Here is a 26,934-nt window from a genome sequence, read left to right as displayed (position 1 = left end):
TGGACTAAGCAGGAGAAGGTCCATGATTCAATAGGTCCCAAGCCAGTGTCTCCTGATGGGTGTCTAGTCTGCTGACAGGATTCCAACAACAGAGTTTTTACTTCCAGAACATTCTTTGTGAACATATGAATGCCATTTTATTGCGGCAGCCAGCTGCAGAGTCATTTTAATTATGTAAGTAACTGAAAATATTATAAATGTGCAGACCCATCGTAGTGGGACTCTGTGTGTATAGTGGTAAAGAACATAGAGTCTCACCCCACAGGCCATTGTCTGACAAGCACCCCACCCACCCAGGACCTGGGACAGCACCAGGCACACCACCAATGGTCAGCACCTATTAATCACAGGAATGAGTAGATGAACTCTGGAGGAGATTGCTTGGGTTTAAATCCCATCTCTACCCCCTGCTAGTTGTGTAATCATGGAAAGTTGCTTTTGCTGGCAAAGATTCTGTGTGTGTATGTGTGTGTTGTCATAGTCATTGTTGTTTTCACTTGTAAAGTAAGGAAGAGAATAGTTTTGAGGGATTCAGTGTGGCACAGGCCTCATGCATAATGTGCTCTCACTGTTACTATTACTAACGTTCTTAGTACCTAACCATTCTTAAAGGCAAAGTTCTGTGGCCTCTTTCTTTAATTTGCGTGGGGAAAGAATGGAGAAGCTTCCTTCCTTAAGTATTTCAATTAGGTAAAGAATGGGAAGGCCAATGGGGGAATTTTTTCAGTTTGATTTTATTTCACATTGCCTTTTTTTTTTTTTTTTTTTTAAGGAACTAGTTTGACTAAATGGTTACCTGCCCCAGTTCCCAGTTCCGTATCTTCTGAGCTTACAGAATTTAGGTTGCTTGCTTCACAGGGATGATTTACTTTAAAGAAAAGCAATTTAATGAATTACAAATGTTTCCAGTTTCTACTCATGTGAATACAGCATAGGCCGGGTTTCCATGGTTCCCATTGGGGTCCCCACAGAGAAATGATAAAATCCATATAGACCTGAAGAAACTCCATTTCAAAGTCACTGGGATTATAATTGGCTTCCTTCCCAACCATGCCTGCTGCCAAATGAATCAGATTTAATGCCCTCACTGCTCTTGTCACTTTGTGGCAGAAAAATTAACAGCCAACATTTAAATTCTTACCGTGTACATGACATGTCACACTTATTAATCATTATGATGCCTAGAAGGTAGGCATTATCACACCCATTTTTAAACCAGGAAACGGAGGAGAAAAGAAGGTAATGTGACTTCTCCAAGGTCACCCATCCTGAAAGCAACTGAGCCCAATGAGTCTGGCACACATTGTCCTAAGTACCAGGGTATGCCACTCTACTGCTGGGAAAAGTTCACCAATTTTAATTATGCTGTGAAGAGCATAATCAGAGAATTTAAATCACTAATGTTGACTCTTTATCCCTGAATTGAAAAGGAAGGGGCATTCTCTTAATGAGAAACATGAGAAATAAAATCTGCTCACTATGTTGAGTAACTTTAGATCAGTGCTCTCTCTCTCTCTCTCTCTCTCTGTTTCTCACAATAAAAACCATTTTACACTTCCTTCAGCTCATAATGTATGTTCAGATAACTTTTTAGGTGTATGGTTTTGAATAAATGAGCATTTTCCTCATATTTTCCATATATGTTTCTTATAGACTGATTCTGTTAGCTAAATTATTAAAGTTATTTATAGATAATAAATATCATGTAAAGGGAATGCCCAATGTGTGGCAGCCTTGGATGTAATATTTAAATATATGGAGATGTTTGAGATTTAGCACTTCTCCCCTTCGATCAAATAGTCACTTACTTGGACAAAAAGAGAAACTTTCTGAGGAAATACTCATTTTTATGTCTTAAGCCTACTGTTTACAACATGATCTCCCTACAAAAAGCAGTTCTTAAATGTAAAGGTTGAATAACAAGTGGGTTCCTGAAGGTGGTTAGCAATCAGAACTGAATACAGCCTATACCTGAAATAATTGGAACTTATCAAATATTTATAGCTAAATAAGTAAGCCAAGAACATATTTCTTCATAATCTATGTAGTGTGATTGTACTTTATGCAAATGTAAAATATTAGAAATTGTATAATATTAAGTATTTATGATCCCTCACTTTATGTAAGAAATCTGAAATAATGAACAAATTTTTAAATCATCATGACTAACATAATGCGATGGTGTTGGGCCAAACTATAACCTGTAGTTAAGCTGTTGCCATACCCTCCAGCTGGTCAAGCAGAAATGCTTATTTTCTTCCAGAAACCAGTATCGTACTATATGTTCACTAAGGAAAAGAAGAGAAATACTTGTCTTCCTTGATTGGGAAGAGTATTTGAACTACATGAGGTCTTCCAATGCCCTTCTTATATAACATGACCACCCCATGCTACTTGCCACAACTTATGTTGAATAGTGTGTTTAGTTCCCTAAAAAAGAAACTTGTTCTAAATCATGCAGAACTGGGAGAAGCTCTGTTAGGTCTGTGGGAGTCTGTAGGCTGCTGTGTTTCCTGGGCCATCTGACTCTGTCTACAGGGTGGAGGAAGAGCCTTGCCATGCAATAATCGTTTTAATCCTTGTGCTGAAGCTCTAGCTCTCCCAGGGTTACCTACCATGTTTTAAAAATAGGTAGGAAAAATTATTTTTATCACTGGTTGCTCTAACTAGTACAGAAGAGCACTCTCCTCTGAATTCATAGCAGTTGAAAGAGTTTGGGAAGTAAGGATGACCTCAAGCGGATCAGTATTTTACATAATTATAATTTTGTAATAAAATTCAAGAGATATACTTGAAGGATAATAACTTCAGTACCAAAGATAAGAAGGATTTTTTAAAAAGATTGTATTTATTTATTCATGAGAGACACAGAGAGAGGCAGAGATATAGGCAGAGGGAGAAGCATGCTCCCTTCGAGGAGCCCAATGTGGGACTCGATCCCAGGACCCCAGGATCACATCCTGAGCCAAAGACAGATGCTCAACCGCTGAGCCACACAGGCATCCTGATAAAAAGGATTTTTAATACTAATTCTAATGACTTCAATGATAATATTAGCTTTAAAAACAATAAATAGATAAAATAAAAATTATTTATTAAATATTTATTTATTTATTTGAGCCATGGCTCAATTAAATGGCTATGATTTGAGCCATGAATAGTTTTCTCAAATATTATTCCTGGCAGAAATGAATCCTATGGTACTGAATTTCATAATATGTGAGGGAGGAAATGCAGAATTTTAGAAAAATGCCAGTCTTTTTCAATTAAAAGAAATCCCCATAGTTGTGTGTCCCCCAACCCAATTAGTCGTCTTTGATAAGGTCCAAACCCAAATGTGTTTTGTAACTTTAGGAAATTCAATAATTATATTCCTTTATCCTTTAAGATTATTCATCAAGACATTAATGAGCCTGGACATTTATGGATTCATTTAAACTGAAGGCTCCCTTGGGTGGCCCCCCGGTGGCTCAGCAGTTTGGCGCCACCTTCAGCCCAGGGCATGATCCTGGAGACCTAGGATCGAGTCCCACATTAGAGTCCCTGCATGGAGCCTGCTTCTCCCTCTGCCTGTGTCTCTGCCTCTCTCTCTCTCTCTCTCTCATTAATAAATAAATAAAACCTTTAAAAATAAATAAATAAATAAAAATAAACTGAAGGCTCCCAAAGGTGGTTGTTTGGAAGCGTGCATTATATGCTCAACATATAGGAAGTTTTAAAACTGTCCTATTTTCACTGCCAAATAAAGCAAATAGTGGGAACCCTTAGAGCAAATTAGGCTTATCCTACAGAGTTTGGATCTACCAGAGAACTGTAGGGTCCTCTAAAGCTTTGTTCTAACATTGTCTACATCCCCGGGAGCTGGTTGGAAATGAAGATTGTCAGGTCCCACCCCAGACCCATGGAATCAGGTGCCACATTTTGCCAAGATCCACAGGTGATTGGTGCGTACATTAAAATTTTAAAAGAACCGACTTGAAGAAATCTTGCAACTAATCCGGAGACCTAGGCGAAATGAGACTGTGTACAGAAATGGAATGGAGCGACATTGGGGGAAGGATTTACGTGTCATTTCCCTAACACGTTTCTTTCTTTTTCTTTTTTTTTTTTTTTTTTTGGGTGCATTGTTTTTGAAAAGCTGCAGTCATCTTAGCATGCTTTAGATTTAATTCTTTTCTGTGTAAAATTTGTGTTTATGTTTTTAAAATTTCTATGAGAAGGTTGTGTCTCTCTAATCCTTACAAGTGTGCCTGGCCCCCTGTGAAGGCGTTTCTTGCTGACATGCTTGTTTCTCCTTTTCAGTCCTGACCTAGCTCTCCCTGCCGAGCAGCCACATTCCAGCCCGCAGTGCGCCCCTCTCCACTGTCTCTCCAAGCCTCCTTACCCCTAGTCTTCATCTCCCACGGATGGATATCTAAGGTGAATGCTTTGTAGACACACACAGGACACTGCCCGAGATCCAGCGGGTGTTGTCTTCTCAGTTGTGAGATGTAGGATTGGATTCATGTTCATCCTTTTGGAAGATGAGAGAAAGTTAAGAAGAATAACACAAAGCACAGACTCCAGTGTGATGAAACATTTTACGGTTTCTGTAAGTCATGGATAAAGTTCTGCAATCAAATGGCTATGATTGAGTTAAATAAAAACAAAAATAAAAGGAAACAGGAACTATGTATCTCAGATGACTGGCTTTACCTCGATAGCATAAGAAAGACCTAAGACCATGTAAAAATACATATATTGTAAAATCATCTTTCCTTGTACTTCAAATTCAGCTATAGAAGTTGATTCCAATATTTTTTGTCATTGATATTTATTTTATACTTTATTTGCCACATCATTTATGTCTATAAAAATCATTTCTGTGAGAGGTGAACTTATTAATTCCTTTATTTTTAGATACACATAATTTGCTCAATTAAGTATGAGTTTTAATTTAGTTTGAAATCTGGAATTGGCCAGACTGTGGTCATATTTCTTGCACAAAATAATAAATGAGGTGCATCGGAATGTTAACAATAACTGTATTTTGCTGCTACACTGATATTGTTTATGCACTTATTTTCTGATCAGTAGCTCATTAACTGCTGGTTCTTTTTTTTAAACTAGAATTCTTCACTTTACATTATTAAGTAAATCTAAGAAAGACTATGTTATGATTCATTGACTTATTCAACTTTTGACAGCATCTTTAATTTTTTAAAATTGCCGACAAGTAGATGCACTGGTGCTGCTCCTTTGTGTGTGTGTATGTGTGTGTGATAATGTTAAGAAAGCTAAATAACATGAAGGGAAAAAAAAAAAGGTGTGTTTATTTAATGACCAGAATTTTTTTACTTTCCCAAATTCAGGGTCCTACTATGAGTCTTTCCTGCAAAAAGGTATCAAATGGGAAAATAGATAGATACATACATAGATAGATGTAAGTTAGCCTTTGGTTAATTAATTTATCCAGAAAGTGTTCAACTTTGATTAAAATTGTATGTTTTGTTGTTGTTAGGTTTTTTTCATAATGAATCTTCCTTGCCAAAAAAAACAATAATAAACCTTAGCTCATTGTCTACTTTTGACAAACACTCAGGTGCCTACAATCATTATATTATATTGAGATAGTACATGTTCCTAGTTTATTTACAGATTCTGCTGGGTAACTTTTATGACTTGATTTAAGGCAATGGATTTTCATAGCAAAGTTTCTTTTGCACATAATCTGACAAACAAGGAAAACAGCTAATTGAGCTGAAAGGTCTAACACTCCTGGGCTCCTTAACTATCAACTATTGCCCACACAATTGCTCCTAGCCCTGATTCCTTGTCTAGTCAGGTAGCCTTAACTTATTTAAAACCATGACGGTTTGACCTTTTCATGTAACTATACCTGTAAGTTCTCTTCAAGACAAAAACAACCCTCACCATTAACGTAAAAGGTAGTTAACAATGCAGGGCTCTAACAGTGGGGATCTAGTAGTGGAGATCCCAGCTTAATGAGTGGGAGTGGGTGGTACATTAATGTGTGGTCCATCAAAGATGGCAACCAATCGGTAATCATCAAGCACAGTGCAGGAGCTTTCATCACTCGTAAGCCTGTTAAGTAGTGGTCACTATTACCAAAGCAACCAAGAGGTTTCGAGTTCCTTATATGAGTGCTATTTTCAACAGTGTCATTTATTATGCAACTTGGAGTAACTGGAAATCTACCAAAATAGAGATTCAGGTTCAAGTGCAGAAACAAGAAACAAATCTTCACCAAGTCCAGATCGTGGCAACCTAATGTTCTGCTCTTTCCTACCTGCATTGCCTTGCTGTTCCTAAACATTTTCTTCATTTTATTAGTGTTGTATCTGCCTGGTACCAGTATTACTGAGATAGTATGGATTTTGTTGGAGTTCAATTAAAAGAAACTACCCCATCCCCACTCCTGCTTTTTTTTTTTTTCTTTTTTTCTTTACAAGCTTCATGTTTTCGGACCTGAGAAGTGGCATAGCTGCTAAGTTGACTTTTAATAAAAACTATTTGTGCCTGAGGGAAAATATGCCTTTTGAGAAAGTACCTCAGAACGTCTTCTTATATTGCCTCGTCAATTTTGTTGGTAGTACAGGGAATTCAGCAGTAAGAATTGTCTGTGTGTAACTACAGGGCAGTACTGCCTATTGGCAGTGCAATAGTCTTTCATGCTCCCTTTCTCTGTATTTATGACCTGTGAAAGCCAAGTTACAGACAAAACATTTATTTCTCTCCATGGAAAGTTTACCATTGAGTCTATTATATACTGGTTTTATTTCAGTTCTTTATCTTGATAGAGTGGGAAATGCTTGTTTTGAAATATTAATTCTATAAATGGTTAATTTTAGCAAAATTTTGCCAAGAAGATATAGAAACTTGGAAATAAATTTCTAATTTTCAGCACAAAATTAGATACTAGTCCCTAAGCTGTAGGAGAGAATTCCATGTATTTACACTGTGGCATCTTTTAGTATAGTTTGAACTGAGCCATATCCATATTTATTTAGAGGCATTTAAAAGAATAAATATGTGTAGCATTGGTTAAAATTGGTATCTGTAAAAAAAAATCAGGATTCAAAAGGAAATTGAAAAATTGAGGAATCCATGAACATCAAAAAGAATGAGCCTCAATAAGACTAATTGAAGACAGACTTGGAGAATAAAAACCAACTCCAGAAATACAATAAAAATACTGGCTAATTATTGGGAATACAGTGGGCAAAGATTAAAGGTAACCAGCAAGAGTGGTTAGCAAAGTAACTAGGTAGTTTTTTTAAAGTAAGCACAATTACCATCCTAAAAAGATGTTATTATGCAGAAATGCTTCCATAACTGAGGATTTATCTTATCTAAAAAATTAAATTTTATTTAAAGGAGCAATAAATTGCCTTTGACCTGAGTGCACAGGGGGTATACAGGACCCTTGGATTATTTTTCCAATCAACTTCTGATTCATCAAATCCCTTTCATACATCCAATTCTGCTTCAATAAGAGGAATTTGGAGAACTTTGAGAAAATAGGAAGTTGTTAAATAATTAAGAAAGACCTATTTAAAAAGGTGAAACTTTTATTTAGCCTAAGGAAGAGGAGGCACAATAGTGATCTTCAAGAAAAGGAAATTTAACAAACGAGAGATGCTGTAAGCTGTAGATATCATTATTAAGCCTGGAATAAGAAAAGCTAGGTCTTTAGTGTGAAGGATTTATATTGCCTCTATGAAAGAGATTTTTAACAGTGAAAAGTGAATCACTGAAATTGATAATCATAAGGAATATTGATTTTTCAAAAATTAAATATTATTGGTTGTCTAGTAAGAATTGAGTTTGGTGGCAAGGTATCTTGTGATAATGTATTATAATTCCAGGATTCCATAATCTTATGCTTCGTTTGAACTGAAAAATACATTAAAGTTACAAAATATTTTATCCCTTGAAAATAAGATAGCAATCTTAATTTTTCCAAGATATCTGGTAAAAACCAAGATCATTGGTATTATTTTTTCTTCCAGTTATATTTCATAATATCTTTAGTAATTTTATTATAAAAAGCCTCAATTGTCAGAGTCTAAAAAAACAAATGTCCTCAGGAATACTTTGGAAATAGAAGGTATGTAATCTCTTAGGGGGGCAAATGCCTCTCAAGTTTTATCTTTTCTTAAAAGGATCTTCAATCTCAGTATTTCCTCTTTCTAATGCTTTGGAAAATATTCCTGTACAGTTAGGCCTTCTGTTTCAAACAACCATGAAACGTTGGTCAAATGAACCAACTATGAATGTGGACAGTAGTAAATAAAATCCTCTACAATTCTCAAGTAGGAATTACAAAATATGAAAAAGAAGAAATGAAATATATTTTCTACTAGGATAAGAATGGCAAATTTAATGTGTAATTGTTATAATCCAGCAGACAAAAGACATAATCTTTCTTTCAGAAAGACACATCAAGAAAAACTAATCAATTTCCAGTAAGGAACTGTGCTGATTCAGCCCAAGGAGGCCAAACACATTGATATTGTAGATATAAAGTAGGACTAGATTCAAAAGGAATTCTTAGGACAAAGTTCACAATTAAAAAAAAAAAAAATTGTCCTCCAGGGTTTTTTGTTTGTTTATAAACCGGAATGATTTAAAATAATCCTTGTATTTAAGATTGCAAGAAATTTAGAAGGATTATGTTTTCAAATACAGGGGACGTAATTCTTCAAAAAGCTGTTGAACTGGAGTTGTGAGAGATGGCATGATCAGTGCTGATAACAACAAGTAATTTTTACCTTGTAATCCATTTCTATGGATGATGAGACCAATCTAGCTCCCGAGTGACCTTTTCCACTGTCTGTAATTACCCCCCAGATGAGTTGCATATGTAAGTAAATTCATCTTTATTTAAATGCCAAATTAACTGCTAAAGTCCCTGATTTGTTGCATTTGTAGCCTGATCCAATTATGTTGACATCTGAAAGATTTTGTCAAGGCATCTCTTTCATCTTTCTTATTCAAAGTATAACTGAAAAAGATATTTAGTATTGAGATATGTTCCCCAATCGAGGATTTTCCAAAAGTAATATTCTACTTAAGAAGAAGAGGAGTAATTAATTGCCTTTACTGTAAGGGTGTGAGTACATAAAAGTATGCGTGTAAAATGTTTGCATGAGATATTTCACATCATGTAAGCTTTCCCATATTCATAATACAAACACTATAGAAGTCTTATTTCTCTTGTTATCTTCTCTCCATTAGGAATGTAAGGAGATTACTACCTATATCTGGTCTCCTTTCCATATTGAAATGCATGGCTCTAATCCTCAATGTATTTTTGTCCCTTTCCTCTGGAGTTATTTAAATTTGGCTGATTTAAACTGACACCTGGATAAACTACCAAGCCAGATTATTTCTGTGATTGGAGTTTAAGTGCTGTGGAACATCGGTCGAGAACACATTTTTATTTGAACTTCTCTTTCAGAATTATTCTCTGATCATTATGGTTCTCTAATAAAAACACTGAGAAGTAAATCGGATGCTTTTAGTGTGATTGTATGTTTTTCTTTCTAAAATGTCATTTAAAAGCAAAGATCAGAGAACTATAAAGAGAAATGTCATCATTTTGTTGACAAATCCTTATTCAATAATATTGAATATCCAGAATGAATCATTTTGTCATTTAGGTTTATAGATATGATTATGCACCAAATCTTAGAGGAAAGAAATGATTTTGCCATTATTGCCACAAAATTTTTAAGCTCCATGGTTTGACTGTTAGAGTCAATTAAAGAAATTCTTTGAAAATCTTTTATGATATTTTTGTAATCTACTCAGTGTTTTTATTTGCATGACTACACATATATGATGAACCATACATGATTCTGAATTGTATTTCTTTCCAATATTAACATTTGTGTAATGTGTAGCCAACCCTGATTTGTACACTATATAATTGTTGTTGTAACGATTCTGCTATTCCTACATTTAATTGCAATTTTGTTATTATGCCTTTTGGGATTAAATGATGTGAAGTGTTTCCACCTACAGATAATACCATATGAAAACATGACTAAAAGACTGACCTAAGAAACTCTTTTGTTGCTAATCATTTTTTAAAATCCAAATTTCAAGGGAAACTTGTTCTCAAAGACATATGCATTTATTTTAAATTCAAAAATGTTCTTATGAATTTATTATTGCTTGTCCTTTTTAATTTTTTTATTGTGGACAATCCTAAGTGAATGTCTCATGAGAGAATCCATATATGATATGTGCTTGTATTTGTGTAATCTGATCATGCACTCGATGGTTGGAAAAGGCACTCCAATGCTAAGAAAATAACCAAAAGCCAATATATCAATTCTTATACCTTGGTTTATGTTACCAACTGAATATGGTGTAATGCATAACTCTTTCCAGTAAATAAACTGGTTATCTTTTGTTCATTTCATCTATGCTACCTTTTTATCAGTTTGAGGAATTTTTCTGTATATCAGTTTGAGCTGTACTTATCAAAAAAAAGTATATGAACTTCTATATGATTTATATAGTTATGCAAAGAGCCCTTATTTGAATTAAAAATGAAATGCTGTGCTTTGACATTTCTACACATTCCTATTAAGTTATGTTTATCAAATTTGCCCATTTTCTCCATTTGTCATGTCTCCCACTTGTAATCTTTTCTAAAAGCGTATTTTGGTAGGAGGATGCAATTAGCTGAATTAGATTAGGAATTTACCAACATGAAGAAAATGCCTGCTCTAAAAAAGAAAAAAAAAAGAGGAAACATTATTTTAATGAAAGAAGGATGAAGTTTGTATGCTTTATTTTGGGACACAACCCTTCTTTGTTCTTTTTCATATGAAGGAACAGCAGAGTCCAGAAACTGAGGAAGATTAATTTACTAGCTCCTTCTTCAAATATATGTTGGAACAAATCAGCTGCATTGGGAATCATCTGCTCTCACTTGGTTTTATCTCAGGAAGCGAGTTAGAGGGAGAACTAGACAGGATATGGACTTCTGTAAGATTTTGATGTGTTGAAATTTCTAAGGTAATCCTCACCATAACTCAACAGATCAATAGGCAGTACAACAATTCTAGCTAACAGTTTCTGCTGACCTGTTGCATGAATCAACACTAGAAATAATAGTCTAAACTTTCCCCCAAATATCTTCTTTTTCTCTTCTGAAAGTTATTGCTTCTGCTGGAGGTGGGATCCCTAGGTCTGTTTGATCCATGATCTTCTCTTACACAGTGAAACTGATAGTTATATTCAAACGCTAAAAACTGGATCAGCCTCCAAGAGCATCAAGAAAGTTTCTACTTATCCCTGCATTCTGTAGGTGATTTGGGTAGCACAGCATCCCCATGGGGGGAAGGAGGGGGAAAGGAAGAGTCCAGAATTGATGGGAACTTGTGGGAGGGATTTTCTTTTTTTTTTTTTTTTTTAATTTATTTATGATAGTCACACAGAGAGAGAGAGAGAGAGAGAGGCAGAGACACAGGCAGAGGGAGAAGCAGGCTCCATGCACCGGGAGCCCGACGTGGGATTCGATCCTGGGTCTCCAGGATCGCGCCCTGGGCCAAAGGCAGGCGCCAAACCACTGCGCCACCCAGGGATCCCGAGGGATTTTCTTAATTTGGGATTGTACACACATTGACTAGTACATTGTGGGAACTCAATACATTTTTAACTCAAGTGGTAAGTTATTGAGAGATGGGTTCCTTGGCTCCTTGCCATCAAGCCTTAGTTATGACACATCTGGAATTGAGTTGATGGCACCTAACGTTACCTACTGTGATATCAGCAGGCACTAAATACCAACCACTTGAGGGAAATGGTCGTTAAGTGAGTGGTTATTCTCATCATTCTCTCTTGTTCAATTAGATTTCTCCCTGTATTTGAAGGAGTCTTCGTGTGTATAATGAAATCATCTGACAGAGTTCCTTCTTAAACATTTTATGAATCAACTATCATTGAAATGCTTTAAGAAGAAAGGATAATTAAGCCACAAAATCATCTGTGAAGAAAGATAAATCTCACTGGAAAAAAATATTGCCAGTACCAAAAGTTAACATAATTCATAATGAAATTTAAGTGTAAAAAACAATATCTAGATAAGTCATAACTATTAATGACATTCTGTTAAAGAGTAAAGAAAAGTTACAACTGTTTACATAATTTGTGAGACCCAGTGCAGAATGAAAATGTGGATCTCCTTGTTAAAAAATTAAGAATGTCAAGACAACAATGTTAAACCAGGCAGGGAGTCCTACGCATAGGGCCCTGTGTGACTGTAGAAGGCTGGCCCATGAAGCCAGACTTGCTTCCAACTATGCTGAAGTAATGATCCAGGACCTACATGGAGAAGGTAACTCTCTGGAACCTGGACTTTATTATTAACAAAAATGGAGTTTTCCAGTTTCTGTGCTTGCAAGAAAAAAATAATGTGCTTATTATCTGGGACGCAACACTTTAATGCTATCACTTCAAAGAGTTATAAAGTTGGATCTTGCAATACTTCCATAACCCACTACAGCCATAGATTTCAACTTAAAAATTTTAAATTCTGACATATCCATAAAGCTGTATAAAAATTATAAAAATCATTAAAATACATCTCATGACAGCAGTAGACATTTTAATTACTGTATATTTAAGTAAAACTAATTTAAGAACCCTACTGATAGCTTCATAACTCAACTTCCTTTGAAGTTATGAATGATTAATAATGTCAGTCAAATATCACAGGAAGATTTACCTCATTTAGAAGAGCTAATAGCCCAAGATTAATAAGTGATTTATATCAACTTCTTTTTTTTTAAAACACTTTATTATTATTTTTTTAATTTTTATTTATTTATGATAGTCACACACAGAGAGAGAGAGAGAGGCAGAGAGACACAGGCAGAGGGAGAAGCAGGCTCCATGCACCAGGAGCCCGACGTGGGATTCGATCCCGGGTCTCCAGGATCACGCCCTGGGCCAAAGGCAGGCGCCAAACCGCTGCGCCACCCAGGGATCCCTATATCAACTTCTAAATAGGTCAAAGAGGAAATAAATTATTTACCTCATTGAGATCCATTGATACTGAAAATATAAGGGCTCATGTTTTACTAAGCTACCCTCCATGAAAAAAAGGAAGAAAAAATAGAATATATATTAATTGTAAAGTAACAGTGGAGACCTATAGAAATGGTTATTTGTAAAAGAGCAAAGTGTATGATGGAAGGGAACCAGAGGAGCCAGATTCCTCGGTAGGAGGTGAGTGCCTTTTTATATTATTTTCCTATTTCAACCATAGAAATATAGTTCTTATTCAAAAATGAAAAATATAAATATGGGCTCTCAAAAATTTTACAACTAATTCAGAAGTAAAAACATGAATTCTAGAGAAATAATTGTTCTAAAGCAAGTCATGTCAGTGTAAGTTTTTGAAAAACATGGATTTGTTCAAAAATAACCCCTAGTATTTACAGGCTCTGTGCACTGGAAAGGTACTTAAGCTCTATATACCTCAGCTGTTTTATTTTATAAATGGGGATAAAAATGCCCACCTGGGAATGCTATTGCAAAGATTAAAGGAAGTGTGATATATGTGACTTCTTTCAAATGGTATTTAGCTTTTGACAGCTAATATTATTTCCAAAACATAATGTTTAGACTATTGGAGCTTTATCTGGATGAAATTCATCATTCACTTATACATTCATTAATTCAGCAAATATTTATTGAGAACCTGTTTTGTGCCAGATAGTGCAGTAGGTGCTTTATACATATGAGAAAACAAAACAAAGAAGGTTCATGTCTTTTTGTATTACATATATGGCATTGATGCAGGAGATATACAAAAGACAGTAAATGGAATAAAAATGTAAATATCTAAGTATGTTAGACAGTGAAACTGTTATGGAAAAAGAAAAAAAGGAGACCAGGAAAAGAGATTGTACTAGCTTAGGGTGGGGAGAAGGTAAAGCAAATGGCAGCATTAAGTGGGGTGGGTAAGTGGGGCCTTATTAAAAAAAAGGAAGACAAATATAATCCTGTTCATATCGTGACTGTTTCAGTTTTTAAGATTATTAAATTACATAATTATTTGGATTTTTAGACATTATTATCCATCTAAAAATGTCAATTGCAATGAGCTTTAAGCAATAGCATTTTCAAAAACTAGTCTTTTAAGATGTTCTAATAATTTGGAGTGAGCATTACAAAATCTCATTTCATTACAGTGTTGGCTTAAAGTCCCAATATTTATTTTACAAATAGGTATCATTATCATGCCTTTTTGAAGCTTTAGGACATGTCCATTTATGCTTCTCCAAAAAAATTTGAATCAGATAATTTCATTCAACAGGCTTATTGATAACTGTCAATTCTAATGAACAATTCTAATTGACCCTATAAATAATCCTTAAGATAATGTTTTTCAATATACAGCCAGAGACTAAACTGTTCTTTCTTCTCATTGTTGATTCCACCTCCCTCCTTGAATGACCATTTCATCCAAATTTTCTATAAACGTAAGGGCACCTTTTAAAAATACATTTATACCCCCCCCCCCGCCCCCCAATGCATTTGCACAAACTTTCTTACTCATACAAAGGTAAGAAAGATATTGTCTTAGGGCGCCTCAGGTGGTGGAACATGCAACTTTTAATTCTAGGGTTGTGAGTTCAAGCCCCATGTTGGGTATAGAGATTACTTAAAGATAAAATCTTTAAAAGAAGAAAGATATTGTCACATTGCTAAACTTCGCATTAGCTTGCGGCTGGGAATTACCATTTTTCTTAGATTTGTGTAGATTTAGACTTCAAGCCTGGCAATTTCATTAGAATTGGCAGAAATTAATATGTATTTGAAATCAGCATTCTCTTTATTCTCATGCATAGTTGCTCTATTCTGGGTTACTTTATTAGAAAATAAAGTCCATGTTACTACATTTACTTACATAATGTGGAAAGAGACTCTTCAAATTACAAATCTAGGTAAGTATGCATACTTAATAAATATCAAACAAAGATGAAAATAAAATCCAACTGATGAAAATGTTACCTATTGAAAGTCTAATCTCCTGTGAAGAGTTTTTTTAATGTCACTTCTTTGTAACAGCTGCAAATACAAAGATGACTTGAATTTAGATATAATTACGATAATTCGATTTTAATTATACCAAACCAAAGGCTGTTCCTTAAAAGTGCGTTTTATCTGGTAAATTGCTGTCTTTGGACTGGATGGTGACAGCCTACCATACCAATAGTGTCATTTAATTTCCACATCTAATGATTGATGGGAAAAACAAGATTTCTCAGAAGTACTCTTTAGAAACACATTCTTATTGGATGTTGACTATTCCAAAGTCCACACTGGAATATGTTATGCACCGTATTACATATTTTCTATACGTTTTTAAAGATATATAACTTATATTTAAAGAATGTTTCCTTGCTCAATATGTTCCATTAGAACTTGAGATCAGACCAGGGAAATAGAATAACTTCATGTTTCTTCTGTTGTTGAAATAAAAACTAAATGAACTCTAATGCGTTCAATGTGTAGGCATCAACCTGTTCTTGTCTTATGTTCTCCTACAGTAACATTGCACGTGACCAATAATTCTTCAGTTTTCTCTTATAAACTGTTTAGTTACTACAAAAAATTCTTTTGTAGTCAATAAATGAACATTTATTGACCATGTACATGTATCATGGATTCTCAAAACTTTCTTGAGCAAAATTATACTATCTTATGAAAAGCTTGACCATGTGCCAAAGTAATGGCAATCTCCTGGTGCTTGCAACCCTATACTCAACAATATTGATGCTTCTAGAGCAGTCCCATCATTTAGGACCTATGAATGCAGTATAATACAGTTAAAACATTCATCGGAATATTTCTGATAAAGTCTGAAAGAAGCACAGAGAGCCTGTGTCTTTTTTCAGGTGGAAACATTGCGCCGAAAGTATTGAACAAATTATGCAAGAACTGCTCGTGTTCTTAAATATACTCCAGATCAGCAAAGAGACAGGGTAATAATTGGCTGGAGAGGTGACCATCACTCTAGGGAGGCTGTGGACACAGTGTCAGCTCTTTAGGTTCAAGATCCTAATCGCTTCTCTGCCTTTTGACTAAGATCAAGTGAAGTTCAAGATCCTATTGACAGAAGAGCTTGCTCAATATACTCATACTGGTAGAGCCTCTCTTTGTCCTTTGGACGGGAGTTACCATCTCTTCCTCAAAACCAGGAAGTCTGTGAGAGATCTGATCATTTCAGGATAACATTCATTTCAACTGGGATAAATCTGATTATTTTCCTTCAGATTGGTCACGTATGAGGTTCTGCTAAACCCATTCATTTTTTCTCAAACATTTGTTTGTACTTTCCTCTTAATAAAAACAATACATGTTTATTTTAGCAAATTTGCAAGATGTAGAAAAGTAGAAAAAAGACAATGAAATTCACCCATCATCATCTCTCAATAAAAACTGCTGAGGGGCGCCTGAGTGGCTCAGTCAGTTAAGTGTCTGCCTTTGGCTCAGGTCATGATCCCGGGGTGCTGGGATCCAGTCCCACCAGGGGCTCCCTGCTCAGTGGGGAGCCTGCTACCCCCTCTGCCTGCCCTCCTCCTCTCTGCTTGTGCACGCTCTCCCTCTCCTCTACTCTGTCAAATAAATAAATTTTTTTTTTTAAACTACTGGCAATACTTTGGTGCCTTTCCTTGAGTCATACTGGATATACAATTTTGAATTCTGCTTTTTTTTTTTCTCTTAACATGTTATGGTGAATTTTTTTCTAGGTTATTAAAAGTTTTCAACTATGTCATTTTTAAGGCTGGTATAATATTCTATGGAATGAATAAACTACACTTTGTAAAAATTCTCCTATTTGAGGACATTTAAGTTGCTTTCAGACTCTCACTATTACAAATAATAATGCCATTAAAATCTTTATACACAAATTGTCATCTAAATTTCTGACTCTTTACTTGAGATAAATAATTTTATCTCCTTCAAGAGGAATTGCTCTTAATGGTCATGCATATTTTTCCTTTAATGCATTTTTCTTCAGTAAATTTCACCGAGTATTTTACTATATAAAAGTCACTGCGCAAGATGCTACCAAGGATACAAATATGAATTAAACAGAGCTCACCATCAAGTAGCTTCCAATCTAGAAAGTATATATAACTGTAATAATTGTTGGAAAGTGATACATTCCATGAACAAAGGTTTTGATTTGCCCTTTGAAGACTCAAAAATGAGGTGTCTTTTCTGATGACACACCGAAACCTATTTGCATGAAAATGTTTATTCCCTGCTTTATTTTTTTAATATTTTCAGAGTAATTTATTTTTTTTTAATTAATTATTTATTTATTTATGATAGTCACAGAGAGAGAGAGAGGCAGAGACACAGGCAGAGGGAGAAGCAGGCTCCATGCACCGGGAGCCCGACATGGGACTCGATCCAGGGTCTACCAGGATCACGCCCTGGGCCAAAGGCAGGCGCCAAACTGCTGCGCCACCCAGGAATCCCTATTCCCTGCTTTAAAAAGTATTTCTGATTGCCAATATTCTCATTAAAATGTTTATCATATATCTATTTGTATCTATGTTGAAAAAAACTCTATTGGATGTATTGGATAAATAATGTCACGGACTTCAGGTTTATAATTTGTCTCTTTTCCATGAGAAATTTCAAGATATTTGAATATCATTATTTTGTTTTCTAACAATGCAGAGTAATGGGGGCAACTGCAAATGCCTATAGACGTGAGCCTTGTAATGAAGCAATGGTGTCATTGGAGAAAGATGTAAATTTGCAATTATAGATTAGCATGTCATCTTACACCCTCAGCATATCAGATTCTGTTGATATTGTTATGGTATGTACAAAGGCATAATTTGGCAGAGCTTGTGTAGCAGATTTTGATAATAGTTTTATCATTTTTCAAAATCCAACTAACCTGGGTGCCTGGGTGGCTCAGTCAGTTAAGCGTCTGCCTTCTGCTCTGGTCATGATCCCGGGGTCCTGGGATCAGCCCCAAGTTGGGCTCCCTGCTCAGTAGGGAGCCAGCTTCTCCTTCTCCTCCCCGTTGGTGTTCTCTAGCTATCTCTGCCTCACTCTCTCTCAAATAAATAAATAAAATCTTAAAAAAATATATCGAATGAAACTTTTATGTAGGTTTTTTATTTTCATTGTATCAGGGGTCAAAAAAATTTGTAAAGGGTTAGAAAGTAAATATTTTCAGACTTGCTGTCCTTCTTGTCTGTTTCACAGCTATCCTGCCATTGTGGTGTGAAAGCAATCATGAGCTGCTGACTGGGTTCAATAAAAATTTATTTATAGACACAGAAATCAGTATTTTACATAAATCTTATGTTATCAAATATTATTATTTTGATTCGCCCCCCCCCCCACAGTTTCAAGAATTAAAAGCCATTGTTAGTTCATGGGCCATACAAAAATAATCGATGGGTGGGCTGCATTTGGCCCACAGGTCATGGTTTACTGGTCTGTTATCCAGATTATCACATTCAAAAACAACAGAGGGATATATGTAAATTCTAAAATACAACCTTTCTGAGCAGCAATAATAAAAGATTAAATACAAGGCTTTATAATTTTACAACTTTAAGTACTTTTCTTAAAATTTGTATAAACTATTTCCCTTGTATTATTAGTAGGCTTTTGGCAACAGGTAACAAGAATGTGTGACTAATGATGACTTAACTCTAAGGACAATTTATCTTATCACTTATCAAGGATTCAAGATGTAGGAAGTTTCAGGGTTGGTTCCATAGCATATTGAACTCAGCAATGGCCTGGGCTCTTTCCAACGTTCTGTTCTGCTACCTTCAGTAGATCCAGCAACATCTCCCCTCCTGGTCACAAGATGACCACAGCAGCTCAGGACTTATATCTGTATCCTTACAAAGCATATCTACAAGCAGAAGGAGCACGGAGGAGGTGGGTAGGGAATGGGTTTTTTTCAATAGGTTATTCTCTTATTGAGGAGGAAAATTCTTCCCAGAAGTCCACAGCAGATTTCCCCCTAAGACCCACTGTGCAGAACCAGTCATCTATGCATATATGGTCCCCCTTAAATCAACAACTGGGAAAGAAGATAGGATGATCATGATCATCTGACCCCATCTAACCTTCCCTATGAAGGAACACAACTTGTCTAACCATATTGCTGCCAACAGTTGAATGACATTGAATTTTATTAACCAGGAAAAGTAGGGATGCAGTTGAGTAGACAACCAAGAGTGCTTGCCATATTCTTTTAATTTTCAATAATTTTTGAGTTGATATATTTAAGGTGTATAAAACCAAATTAACAGTAAAAGCACACTTTATTGAATGAGATTTGGGGCTTTTGTGACTCCATATTTTCTAACTTCTTTATATACTCAACCACTAATTCACTCTTGATCAATCCTGTAATATTTCAGGTCAAAGAATATACCTCTTCCTTGGCAGCCCGGGTGGCTCAGTGGTTTGGTGCCGCCATCCGCCCAGGGCCTGATCCTGGAGACCCAGGATCGAGTCCCATGTCGGGCTCCCTGCATGGAGCCTGCTTCTCCCTCTGCCTGTGCCTCTGCCTCTCTCTCTCTCTCTCTGTGTCTCTCATGAATAAATAAATAATATCTTAAAAAAAAAAAAAGAATATACCTCTTCCAGCATTAAGTATATAACATACATACATACATATATAAAATATTTGAAACAGGAAATTTATTTAAACTATGCACATGTGAAAAAAAAAAAACTATGCACATGTGGGAAGCTTTAGAAAAAGTCCATCATGGGGATCCTGGCTAGCTCAGTTGGTAGAGCATATGATTCTTCATCTCAGGGTTGTGAGTTTAAGACTCATGTTGAGTGTAAAGATTACTTAAAAATAAAATCTTAAAAAAAAAAGTCTATCAGAGGGGTGCGTGGTGTTTCAGTCAGTTAAGCATCCGACTCTTGGTTTCAGCTCAAGATGTGATCTTGTGGGTCGTGGGATGGAGCCCTGCATCGGACTCAGAGGGGCATCTGTTGGACATTCTCCCTCCGCCTTTCCCCCACCCACTGTCTCTTGTGCTCTCTTTCTCTGTCTCTCTAAAACACATACATCTTTTTTTAAAAAGTCTATCAGTATGTTATTCTAACTTATAAAAGTACAAGAACACATATGTTCACAAATATTTGTATATATTTCATCCATCTAAAGACACCTTTTTTTTTTACTTTTTAACATCTCTGAAGTTGTGTTACATCTTATAATCAATGATATCATATAATTGTTGAAGGCTAGATAGCTCTTGATAAAATATACAATTGTGCATGTGTAAACTTGGTCATCGAGGTTTTTTTTTTTTAATTGTGGTAAAAAAACATGAAATTTACCATCTTAGCTACTTTAAGTGTATAGTATGGTAGTGTTAACAATATACACAGGCTCTAGAACTTTTTTCTTTTGCAAAACTTAAACTCTATACTCATTGAACAACAGCCCCAGCAACACCGTTCTACTTTCTGTTTCTAACAATTTGGCTACTTTAGATACCTCATAATCATTGAGTTTGCACATTGTAGGTCTGCATGTGGTGGGTTTAAAAGCATTTAAAATGCTTCCAAAGAGGGGCACCTGTGTGACTCAGTTGGTTAAGATCTGACTCTTGATCTCAGCTCAGGACTTAATCTCAGGGTTGTGAGTTCAAGTCCTATGTAGCCTACTTCTAAAAAAAAGTCTCTGAAGAGATTTCACTGTAATGTGGAATCAAGGCAAAAATCTTAAGAGTGTATACACAAAGGTACAGAAACAACAATGGCTGCAAATGTGATATTAGTATCATTAGTGTGGGTGCAAATGTAACACTAGCAAATATTTGTTGGAGAAATGACTATTTCCATATTTCCTTGCAAAAAATGTTTTATGGGATTTAAGAAGTTACCTATAAGTAGATAAAGCTCTATTATTTCTTAGATAAGCCAGTTTATCTATCACATACAAAACAATTTAATTTGATGTAGGAGAATTTGCCAAATTCCTCAGAATAGTAAAAAGAAATTTGACAGTAGCAAGATTCACTGAATGATCACTAAGCCATTTTGTCGTGGATAGCTCTTTATCTCCTTCACTAGGCCATGTCTTCATCTTTCCATCCTCCCTTAATTTTGTTGGGTTTTTTCTTCTTTAATATTTTATTTATTTATTTGAGAGAATGTGTGTGAGTGGCAAGAGGGGCATAGGGAAAGGGAGAAAAGTATCTCAAGCAGGCTCCATGCTCAGTAAGGAGCCAATGTGGGGCTAGATCTCATGACACTGAGATCATGACCTGAGCCAAAATCAAGAGTCGAGACTTACCCAACTGAGCCACCCTTGTGCCCTTCCACTAATTTTCACTTCCTCTAGGAAACTTCTGATAGGTCAGGTTCAAGCTGGGTGCCCCTCTCCTAATCTCATGGAACTTTAGGCTCCATGAAGCCAGGCACTGTGTATTTCAGAAAGTAACCATTTCTTTTTTCCAGTTACCAAGTGGTTTTAGAAAGATATTGACTAGCCACGTCCTTTCAAAGAGCAAAGTGGCCAATTTAATTACGAGGCCAAACTTGTATCATGACAGTTCCAGGTGACACCTCAAATATGTGCAAATCTTCTAAGAGGTGTGCATATATTTTTCCTTGCAAAGGTCATTAATATATGCAATACCTGGTCAAAATGTAGATGTAGGAATTAAATTAACATGGAAATTAATTAACATTAAATAATGCATATGAAATTATATATGTATAATTTCTAACGTGATTTTATATATGTGAAACTTTTAAAATCTTAATTGGTATCAACTCAATATATCATACAGTTTTCTGTTTCTGACAAATGCATCATCTTCTTTGACTGTGTCTTTATAAAATTATCTTTGGTAAATGCTGCTACAAAGTCAGCATGATTCATGGCATTGAGTGACCTCTATTACTTTAATGACATTTATATAAATTCCTACCCAGTGATACCATCAAAGTAAATAAGTAATAATGAATTTATAATTCATTTACAAAGGAAATAACACAATCTATTATTAAAATGAGAGACATTTATCTTTTTCTACTGAGATAAAAATAAGAATGACTTTGCTCCAAAGTGTTGATTTCTTTTAGATTCTAGTTTTGGAAATGATGCCCTATCAATAATTGAAGCAGCTTATTGAGTCATAATTTTTCTCCTGAATATTCTTTTTTGGCTTTGTCTTGCTTATTAAGGACTAGATCAACTGGAGACTGGTTGTTAAAATTAAATTGAATATTTGTTTAAGACATTTAAACTAGAACTAAGAGGTGTATTTCAATATACATATGATTTTTGCTACACTGGGAAATATAAAGATAAAATTTAAGGAACATGAATCTGTCTGCAATTTTCCTACGCATTTTTCTAGTCTGATCTTATATGTTAATTCCTAGGAAAGAGGTGATTCTGGGCAGCCAGCTCCTCCCTACACAGTGGCTCTTCCATGGTGTGGGGCTCCATGTTCCTCCAGTGATCCTCCTGCCTTCCAGCGGGCAGTTAGAGAAGAGGACAAGAGTCTCATGGTGAGAGTGCAGAAGCCAGGCCTGGAGGTGACACATACCAGTTCTGCCCACAGTATTTTGAAGACTGTGGTTACATGGCTCCACCTAACTGCAAGGGAAGTGTGTGCCCAAAGAAAACGATACAGGATTTGGTTAGCATTTAGCACTGCCTCGGCCACAGAGAACTGTGGTGTGTAAATACCTGTGAAACGTGCACATCGCTGTGTCAGTATCCAGTGCAGTTCTCATTCAATGTGTTAATTAACAGCAAACTTCCTATTAACTATATAGACGAATAAAACAGTACATGAAGACTATATGTACAAGATGATTTTCAATACTTTGTTCTACTCTGACCTAAGATACCTTGAGATCAAATGGAGTTGTTTGGCCCACTCATTTATGTTGCAAAACACAGCCATCAAATGCAAAGTCTGTTAGAAATGGTTTCTATCAGAAAATAGTAAGCAGCAGTAACATTGACAGACGACTGTCATATGATATATGTTATAAAACATCGCATTTGAAAATACAGACATCCATTTTTTTAAAAAAGGATTTTATTTATTTATTTGACAGATGGAGAGAAAGAGAGAGAGAGAGAGAGAGAGAGAGAGAGTGTCCAAGCATGGGGAGTGGCAGGCAGAGGGAGAGGGAGACGCAGGCTCCTGGGGGGGTGGGAGGGAGGTGGGTAGCAGGGAGCCGGATGTGGAACTGGATCCCAAGACCCTGGGATCATGACCTGATCAGACACTTAACCAGCTGAGCCACCCAGGTGCCCATTAGTGAATTTTTTAAAAAGATTTTTAAATTTATTTATCCACGAGAGACACAGATAGAGAGAGAGGCAGAGACACAGGCAGAGGGAGAAGCAGGCTCCATGCAGGGAGCCTGCCTGGGACTCGATCCCGGGTCTCAAGGATCAGGCCCGGGGCTGAAGGCGGCGCTAAACGGCTGAGCCACCCGGGCGTTCCCCATTAGTGAATTTTTATTTTATTTTATTTTTTTTTAATTAAAAATTTTTTTTTAAAGATTTTATTTATTTATTTACGAGAGACACAGAGAGAGAGCAAGAGAGGCCGAGACACAGGCAGAGGGAGAAGCAGGCTTCATGCAGGGAGCCTGACGTGGGACTCGATCCCAAGACTCCAGGATCACGCCCCGGGGCGAAGGCGGGCGCTAAGACAGCTGAGCCACTCAGAGATCCCATTAGTGAATTTTTAAATGCACATAAACAAACCAATGTAACGTGCATTTTCTTCAGTTTGCTAGTTAGCTAATGTAAAACTAAACAACGTATTAAATGGACTGTAAAGCGTATTACCAGTAAAACCCTAAATGTGTTCATGGCGATGGCGGGGAGGTGTCTGATGCTCTCCTGGAAACCTGGGGACGGCTGGCTCCACCTTTCTCCTTTACTTCCCCACATCCTTTATCTTCTCTGGTCTGATGCTTCGGGTCAGATAATTCGATTCGGTGAGATAAGGACAAGACACTGACGCAGAAACCCGAGTAGGGATTCCAGTTCTGCGGTGCTGGGCGCCCCACTTAGGAAACTTTGGTTTCCTGATGAAATACTTAATAGACCGGGTCGCCGTCGGACGTGAAGTAAGATTATCAGACGCGCGCGGCACCGCCAGCCCGGGGATACCCAGAGGGGCAGGTCCCGGGGCAGAGTCCAGGGTAGCCCGCAGGTGCGCGCGTGACCTTCGGGGCGCCCCAGGTGAGCGCTGCAGGTGCGCGCCCGCGCGACTCCGCTCGGCCAATGGGCGAGCCCGCGGGGCGGGGCGGGGCGGGGCGGGGCGGGGCCGGGCCGGCGGGGGGCGGGGGGCGGGGCCGCCCGGAGAAAACCCGCTGGCAGCGGCGGCCGGGGCGCTCGGGTGGCGCGGCGGGTCCGGGGCTGCTCCGGCTCCCTGCGCTCGGCCCTCGGGCTCGCGGGCGCCGCGCGGACGGGCCTCGCCCCGGGGAGGGATTCGCGCGGCGCGTGGCATGCAGGCGGCGCCCGCCGGGGTCCGCTCGCCCCGGAGGAGCCGGTCGAGCCCACACTTGCGGGAGGAGGAGCGTGGGAGAGAGCGCGGCGCCGCGAGCCGGCCCGGCACCATGAGCGGCGAGGGCGGCTTCAACTTCAGGCGCGTGGCTATCCGGAGGAAATCCGCCCCCTTCCACCTGCCGCTGGGGACCCCTCGGCCCTGGAGGCCCTCGTCGCCCCTGGGATGGGCCGAGGCGACCCCCCGGAGGGGCCAGGCACCTGCGGACGGCGCAGGTGAGTGCCTCGCGGGGGCGGGGCGGCGGTGTGGGGCGCGCGGCGTCCGCAGGTGCGCCCGGGAGCGCCGGGGCGGGTTTCCCGGAGGGCTGAGCCGGTCGTCCGCCCTCGCCGAGCCTGTCCCTGCCCCCAAGGGACGCCCGGGTGGCGCAGCGGTTCAGCGCCTGCCTGCAGCCCAGGGCGTGATCCTGGGGGCCCGGGATCGAGTCCCGCGTCGGGCTCCCTGCGTGGAGCCTGCTTCTCCCTCTGCCCGTGTCTCTGCCCCACCCTTCCTCCCTCCCCCTCTCTGTTTCTCTCTCTCTCCCCACCCCATGAATAAATAAGTAAAATCTTTAAAAAAAAAAAAAGTGGGGGATCCCTAGGTGGCTCAGCGGTTTAGCACCTGCCATTGGCCCAGGGCGCGATCCTGGGGGCCCGGGGTCGAGTCCCACGTCGGGCTCCCTGCGTAGAGCCTGCTTCTCTTCTACCTGTGACTCTGCCCCTCCCTCCCTCTCCCTCTCCCTCTTTCCTTTCTCTCTCTCCCCCCCACCCCATGAATAAATAAATAAAATCTTTTTAAAAAGTGGGGGATCCCTGGGTGGCTCAGCGGTTTAGCGCCTGTCTTTGGCCCGGGGCGCGATCCTGGGGTCCTAGGGTCGACTCCCTCGTCGGGCTCCCTGCCTGGAGCCTGCTCCTCCCTCTGCCTGCGTCTCTGCGTCTCTCGCTCTCCATCTATCATGAATAAATAAATATAATCTTAAAAAAAAAAAAAAAAGTGTCCCTTCCCCCAGAGGACCTTGGGCAGGAGCCCGCAGAGGGCTGAGCTTGCCCTGGAGGTCACTTCTTAGGGAATTCCGGAAGTAAAGGTCTAACTTTAAAAGTTGGGCGAAGAATTGTTCAGGCCCGTGGTCCAGACGCTGCAGTCGAGGTGCCTTCGCCAACCTCGGGCGCCGCGGCGGGGCAGGACCCGGACCCCAAGCGGAGGCGCGGGGGAGCCTCGGACTCGCTGGGCCGCGGGGCCGGTTCTCTCTCGAAAACTACGCTTGGCTCCCACCCCAAGTGTGAAAAGCTGCTCCTCCTATCAAGAAATGGAACAATTATTGCTCTTTTCGTATAGATAAACTCAGCTCCCAGTAATGCGGTGTATATTTTGAGCTCTGAATTCTCATCGATTCTCAGTATTGGAAGAAATCCCCCAAATCGGTTCAAGCCCACAGGTTCTCCTTCGCTCTTTAACATTTCGTTCCTCGCAGGGGAGCTTGAAACCGTGCGGAGCTCTAGGGATTGTTCTCTTGATTTTTTTTTTTTTCTCTTGATTTGTAAAACTTGTTTTCACCCCTTTTGTGCTCCTGTCATTCTATAGCCGGAAATGTCTTCTATGAGGACCAGTTAAGAGGCAAAACCCTTATTTAACCAGTAGAAATACAAATACTTTTATTCACTTTCATTTTGTTGTGATTAAGCAAAGCTGTTAGGATGATTTAAGTGTGGAAAGTATTGGAGTTTTAAAATTTCTATCTCAAAAAAAATTAATATTTCTGTCTTAACCGTGTCATGAAGTAGTTGTTTGTTTGTTTTAAGATTTTATTTATTTATTCATGAGAGACACACAGAGAGGCAGAGAGACACAGGCAGAGGGAGAAGCAGGCTCCATGCAGGGAGCCCGACGTGGGACTGGATCCTGGGCCTCCAGGGATCCCACCCTGGGCCGAAGGCCGCGCTAAACCGCTGACCCAGGGATCCCCATGAAGTCGTAATTAGTAGTCATAGGGTAGAAAAACATGATGGGTGTTTTACATATTTATAGCCACATCAGATAAGGGCAGATATAGTGATAAGAGAAGATATGTAATCAAGTAACTGGATTATATGTCTTTACCTCTCCATTTCCTCTTTTGCAAAATGAGGACACTGGTGAAATCATCTCTTCTAGATTTAGGTGTAATTCACTCTAAAATGAATGGAAGAGTGTTTTTCTTTTTTAGTGAAAATGTATTGCTTTGTTTTGAAGTTATTATGAATTTTTGAATTAAGCTACCAAATTTCTTTTTTTTTTTCTTTTAAGTAATCTCTACATCCAACATGGGGCTCGACCTCATGACCCCAAGATGAAGAGTCTCCCATTCTTCCAACTAAGCCAACCA

At 38.3% G+C, this 26,934-nt stretch overlaps 2 protein-coding genes across 8 annotated transcripts in view; both read left to right on the top strand.

Annotated features, from left to right (window-relative positions):
- The window catches only part of BICD1 (BICD cargo adaptor 1), a 225,887-nt gene extending 215,455 nt beyond the window's left edge, over nucleotides 1-10,432 (top strand). For all 5 annotated transcript variants that reach the window (XM_072798418.1, XM_072798420.1, XM_072798419.1 and 2 more), the window contains one exon: nucleotides 4,303-10,432. In XM_072798418.1, the coding sequence (XP_072654519.1) occupies nucleotides 4,303-4,390 (88 nt within the window). In that variant the 3' untranslated portion in view covers nucleotides 4,391-10,432. The remainder of the gene's footprint in view (nucleotides 1-4,302) is intronic.
- Nucleotides 10,433-24,598: 14,166 nt separating this feature from the next.
- The window catches only part of FGD4 (FYVE, RhoGEF and PH domain containing 4), a 214,293-nt gene continuing 211,957 nt past the window's right edge, over nucleotides 24,599-26,934 (top strand). Inside the window, exon 1 of one of the 3 annotated variants that reach the window (XM_072798411.1) lies at nucleotides 24,599-24,811. In XM_072798411.1, the coding sequence (XP_072654512.1) occupies nucleotides 24,649-24,811 (163 nt within the window). In that variant the 5' untranslated portion in view covers nucleotides 24,599-24,648. The remainder of the gene's footprint in view (nucleotides 24,812-26,934) is intronic. The other 2 variants (XM_072798413.1, XM_072798412.1) reach the window with 2 other exon arrangements.

This window comes from Canis lupus, chromosome 25 (assembly GCF_048164855.1).
Source record: "Canis lupus baileyi chromosome 25, mCanLup2.hap1, whole genome shotgun sequence".
In the NCBI taxonomy this organism is placed as follows: domain Eukaryota; kingdom Metazoa; phylum Chordata; class Mammalia; order Carnivora; family Canidae; genus Canis; species Canis lupus.
This window is presented reverse-complemented; position numbering and strand designations above follow the sequence as displayed.